Source organism: Ambystoma mexicanum, chromosome 13, assembly GCF_040938575.1.
Source record: "Ambystoma mexicanum isolate Mex_15411 chromosome 13, UKY_AmexF1_1, whole genome shotgun sequence".
NCBI lineage: Eukaryota > Metazoa > Chordata > Amphibia > Caudata > Ambystomatidae > Ambystoma > Ambystoma mexicanum.
The window spans coordinates 197922069-197928068 of record NC_090938.1 but is presented as its reverse complement, the minus strand read 5'-3'; the positions used below and the strand labels follow the sequence as shown (position 1 = coordinate 197928068).

At 46.1% G+C, this 6000-nt stretch overlaps 1 protein-coding gene across 2 annotated transcripts in view; it reads right to left on the bottom strand.

The window, feature by feature from the left end:
- Positions 1–280: 280 nt before the first annotated feature.
- CSRP1 (cysteine and glycine rich protein 1) overlaps positions 281–6000 on the bottom strand; it is an 85778-nt gene continuing 80058 nt past the window's right edge. For both annotated transcript variants that reach the window (XM_069633631.1, XM_069633630.1), the window contains exons 5-6: positions 2533–2626; positions 281–2104 (exon numbers count right to left, since the gene is read on the bottom strand). In XM_069633631.1, the coding sequence (XP_069489732.1) occupies positions 2028–2104; positions 2533–2626 (171 nt within the window). In that variant the 3' untranslated portion in view covers positions 281–2027. The remainder of the gene's footprint in view (positions 2105–2532; positions 2627–6000) is intronic.

Sequence of the window (6000 nt, the reverse complement as noted above, 5' to 3'; positions counted from 1 at the left end):
CCTGGCACTTGAGGGGAGCTACATCCTGGGAAGGCTACGGCCCTGCAGGTAAGGCCTGGTCTGGGAATCTCCATTAAACAATACTTGGCCCTAATAAAGAGGACTGAATGCAGATCTATAGATCACCCTTCTCACAGAACCTTAACCCTGCTGCAGCCAATGTGTGGTACAGAAGATTTAGGAAATACCCTTCTAATCTGTATTGCCATCAAGCGAGAGGTCTCCCGTTCAAAAACCATCTACACCATTTCAACATAAAATGCAGACTCTTAAATGAAGATTTTTTTTTGTTTAATAGCTTTATTGAACATACAATTCTTCTTTCATTGCACTTGACCCTTTTGGTGCTGGGGGTGAACAGGGATCGGTGACAGAGCACTGGTAGTGTTCGATTAAGACTCAAAAGGGTTCATACACATTCTCAACAGCCCATTGGCTTGCTCAATGTTTTACACTACCTCCACCCCCCAACCGCCCACAAACACACATCTGGATGTGGCTTAGTGCGGGGGACAGAGTTCAAATGAATCAGCGCTTTAAAATGTTTGGGACAACATGATGGCCTATTGTCCCTGTACGAGCTAATAGAACACATTTCTCACAGGAGCAGATAAATATTGTACTTCCATGTCAATTTCTTGCAATATCAATAACCAAGGTTGCAGGAAAAGCGTAAACGGCAGTGTGGTGTTCATGTATGTTATCGGCATTCATACAGCACACATTCACCCCAGGGGCGTCTTGGCGCTAGGACTCACCCGAAGGGCATCTTGGCACTAGGACTCAGATAAGATTACCCACCATAGTGACCTAGAATAAAGGTGTTTTGCAGATCGATGGAACAGAAGATGATTTTCAATGCTCCTCAGAGCAACAGGAAGGTTGTTGAACAGTTTACCGGCTGCCACTGAAAAAGCGCAGCCGCGCGGCTGAACAGACAAAATTTGGGAACAACCACTAAACATTGTCCCTAAAACCAAGAAAAAACATATAGATGTGCCACCTGAGCAAACCTCGGCACAGTCAGCTACTGATCTCCATACAAATGTCCAAGTGGCCCAATATAGATGGAGAAAAATTAGAGTGCAGTGCCAATATTTCTTTTAAGGAGGGCCCGATGTTCCTTTTTTATTGAAAAGACCTATAAAGAGCACCTTGTCCGTAAGGTGTAGGTTTATAAGACATACACGCATCCCACCTTTCCTTCTTAAGACCATGTGGAAATCGTGTTGGGGTCCTACAGAAGATTCGATCATCTTTCACAGTAGTGTGATATCCTTGCGATCGAGGGAGGGAGAGTGCGCGGGAGGTGTAGCAGATTTTTAGCAAGCGCCTTCCTTTTATGTGGCATATGTGCAGGTGTTTGTGCATGCAATTCCTTGTAATCAATTTGACACCCTCCATAAACCACAGGAAGGAATGGGACCAAGTCTTAGCAAACTCTAGTGTACACAGGTAAACATTATTTTTAAACACCTGTGGAGTTGTACCCATTTTATTATGATATGATAGGTTATTTATAACATGCTTAATACCCAGAGATTTCTAAGGATGAACCCGGGGATCGAACCTGTGTTGCTCCGTGTCGTCTTGCTTCCAAGATGAGCACATTGCCCCTGTGCTCTCCTCCTGAGACAAAGTAAGCTGGAGGATGCAGGAACACACACCCGTCCATGAAGCCTTTCTCTTGAGTATTTTGTGGGCTCTTCTACCAGTGCTGGTTGGCAATAGCTGAAAAGGATGAGCCGCAAAGCTGTGAGCCTGCGCTGCTGTACCTGTGGTGTGGAAGCCGTCACTCAAAGCACGAATGGTGCAAATGCTTGCGTCAGGTAAGGAGCCTGCCAAGGTGTCTACAGAATATTGTGTGAGTGAGCGCAAATTTATAGAAAATACAAAACAATAAGTAAACATTACAAATAACCTAACACAAAAATCGGTCGATGTGGAATGGGGTGGAACATTGTGGCAGATCTGGTCATCTCCACTCTTGGTGGTGGGTGCGGAGGTCTGCGGCACCGTTCAGCACTTTACTTGGTATGAGCGAGTGCACCAGCTCCTTGTCCAAACCCAAATCCTTTTGGGCCGAAGTTCTTGGCATAGCATGCTGTGCAGGAGAAAAAGAGGAACAAATAAATAAATAATAATAAAAAACAGAGAACAATTGTGGCTACTTTTCATCAGCAAGGCGGCTTTAGCTTTCCTCACATATTCGGCGCATTACTTATTCTAAGGTATAACACAACATTGCTGCACATTGCTATACTAGCCTTTCATGATACTAGGTGGACCGGGCGCGTCATGTGCTGATAGCCCTCCCCCACTGCCCGCCCACTCGTCCCCTTTTCTCCCTGTTTACTAGGTCTCCCCTACTTTCTATCTGTCCCAACCTCTTTGTGTGGGGGTCTCTCTCTGAATCTCCCTCTCATCACCCCACTTTTGCTCCCTCCGTGTCTCTGTGACCCGGATATTGCGCATTCCTCTAGGTGTGCCATGCCCCGCCCCTTGACCAAGGCTATCGAACTCGTTTCCTACCTTTGCAGTAGATTTCTCCGTCCTTGTCAGCCAGTGTTGTGGACTCTAAGCTTTTGCCACACTTCGCGCATCGGAAGCAGGCTTTGTGCCATGACTGGAGGCGATGGTGAGAGGAGGGAGAAATGAAAACAAAATATTAGGAACACGGACAGAAGGGATTGGAAGAGTAAGAACAGACCGTATGGGCCTCATTACGAGTTTGGAGGCAGCCGTACCCTTAATAAGGGCACGGCTGCCTCCAAACTCAGGTCCGGGTTCCCTGAATGGGGAAATCCCAGCCATTCCGACTTTGGAGGGCCCGGTATTTCCCCATTCAGGGAACCCGGACCATCCCCATTCCATTTATAGGGCTCAATGGGAATGGGGAGCATGCTAAAAACGGGACCGTTAATGACGGGTCCGTTGTTAGCATGCTGGGCCCCTCGCGGGACCCGCAAAGGTCGTCTGGGTCTAACCAGACGTCCAGAGCGGGTCCCGCGAGGGGACCTTGTAATGAGGCAGTACAGGGTTAACGGTGCCGGCACCTTTGCCGGCGCAGTTAACCCCTTACCGCCTCACTTGTAATGAGGCCCTATGTGTTTAGAAAAACAGGAGGGCAGTAACACATCATAAGTGCCTGCTTTTTCAAAAGAGAGAACATGGTCAAATGTCTCATCAGAAAGGGCTAAATAGTCTTAGAAATCCTAACACATGCAAATACAAGTACCCAAAACAATAAGTACACATACAAAATAAAAAGCAGAACTACTACAAAAAAATCTGTTTAAACATACATTTTTCATCCTCACCCTCCATTGCTGGACATATCAAAACAATAAACAATGTTGACCTCTCCGGTAAAGGTCATCCACCACTGGATGCTCAGATGGTTCCACTCTGAAACTTGAGCAGAACCATCTCTGGTTCCGAAGCATCTCAAGACTTTCCTCTGATTCTGTCTTCTCTCTTCCTCATCCCTGCGGATCTCCTGTCTGATACTGCACTGGCTACCTGGCCACCCTCTGAACCACGGGCCCAGGTCCCTGACCTCCCAGTTGCACACCAGAACTGGCTCCTGCCAACCCTGCAATGGGGACTGCATCTGCAACCCTACAGTCCCCCTACCTGCACGTAACTAACACTTGTTGTCTGCACTTCACCCCTGCACTGCCACCTGCTGGCCGCACTTCTTGTTTTTCGTTGTTTTGATTCTATGACCTGCACTTGCTCCTCCTCCCCTTCCCCAGGCACTTTCCCCCTTCCCTCTCCCCTGCACTTGCGCGAACTCAATGTCACTTGGCCTAGTAAGATCGTTGTCTTGTCCCCCCTCTGTTCCCCTCCCTCATCGCGCCTTGAAACACTTGTAAATGGGCACGTTATAAATGTCATAGCATATCACAGAACTCATTGTTCCATGCCAACCCAATTCTTTTGACTAATTCTGACCGTCATCCATTCTCAGCCATTTACTGGCACCAGCCTACAGCAAACCGGGCAGAGGCTATGTAGGATCCCAATGGGGTTTGACTCCCTGGCTTGCAAGTGAAAAAGGGAAAAGAGAAAAAGAGTGCTACAGTTGCACATAAGAAAGGATTGCCGGAGGATTCTCTCCCACACACCCCTTATCCTTGTATTTTGTAATTTTAAGTCAGTAGCCATGACAACATTGTAAAAAATGTGTGGCCATAGTGAGGGACTCCCTGTTCACCCCTTGGGTTCCATTTGGGAGGTGGGGGGAAACAAAGTAAAACTGACCCCAGTTACTCGAAGCCCAAACAACCTTTTCCCCAAATGCCATCTATACTGACTCCAATTTACTCACTGGGCTAGCACCGAATGGCGTCAGTTACAAGATCCACTTGCAGAAAAGAGTAGAACTAAGATGGCCGCCATTCGAACACTACTGTAAATCACAGGGCATTTGAAATGGATGCTTATGCTCTAAACCTTGTGTCTGGCAGCAGGAGCCAAGTCACTTGTGAAGCCATGGTTGTTTGCATTTTGGCCTGTGCGGCTTTTGATATTGTAGTTGATTGGCCGGTCTTTGGATACAAGCATTGTCTTTTGACCAATAAAAAGATTAAAATGGACAGTCATTTTGAAGGGGATATTATTGCAAAGATTTATTTTTTTGAAGGGAAGCAGCAATGCTTCTTCTGAAACCATGCACCATACTCCGCAACTGCAGTGTGTGTTTGAAAGAAGAGTTACAATAAGGTGCTCGTGCTTGGGCTTTCAGCTGCATTTTGCACCCATACAATATCATCAATGGACCACATCTTGCCATCCTCCAACACAACCGATTTGCTGGAACTACTTAGTACCCTCTGTGGTGGTCTGAAACTGGATTCCCCTTTCATTGTTTTTTTAGGTTCTTTGAAACAAGCCCAATCCCCTTTCTTAAACCTCTTTTCCCTTACTCAATTTCTGTGATCATAATATTCTTTGTATTTTCCCTGTTTCTTAATTACTCTCTTCATGATCTGTTCAATGTCCAAATGCACATCCCTTGCTCCTGAAAACATCCAAGCAGGTCTCAGACGGTTGAACGCTCGTCTGCCCCTCATCATGGTGAAGGGTTAAACCTCTGTGGTAGTATGTGGAGTGGTTCTATATGTGCAAAGGGCTTCCTTGAGAGCTTCCTTCCATGGAAGTGAGTTGGAGATAGCAAATCACTCCCTTCACAAACTTGTTCATCCTTTCAACAAGTCTGTTTGCTATGGGATGGTATAATGATGTCTTTATACGATCAATTGCTCTTTCCTTAAGGAAAATTACATTAAAAGGAGACCAGCTAAAACCTAGAATAGGGATTCCCCGGTGACAGTCATCTGGTAAACGTCACTGCAGGACCATTCTCGTGCCTAAAAGCACACAATGGCTTATCCCAGTTTAAAAATTAAGTGATCTAGAAAGTTCCTAAGAAAAAAAAAAATAAGCTCACAATTACATTTAAATGCAATTCCTAACCACTGAACAGGCCGTTTCCCAGTTTTTGATCCACAGAATACCCATTTTCAGATTCCATGAACAAACAAAATGTCATAGTAAGGACACATGTACACAGTTCATGGTTTCTCTCTTTTGGCAGTGGAGACCCCCCTCCATAGGGAAGGCATGCATGTGTTCTGGGCTGGATAGCTGATTGGTACTCGAATCAACCAAATGCTGGTGTCCACGCCTTTGAAAGCTACCCGTTAAATGTATTGACAAGCAAAGCTCTTCAGCCTACATTGACAACTGCACCCTCCAACCACAACACAGGTTTCAGCATGGAGGGCAGTTTCCCAACCCTGAAAGGCACGGCCATACCCAGCTGAAGAGTGGGCATAGTCATTAGTGGGAGTGTGTTAAAGCTTGAACCCACAGCTCTATGCGCAGATCTTCCAAACCCCTTCTAGATTGGAAGAACCTCACAATGGATTCAATGCAAATCTCAAATGAGACCTTCTGGAGAATCTGATCAATCTTTGGGGAGTAGGACAATAC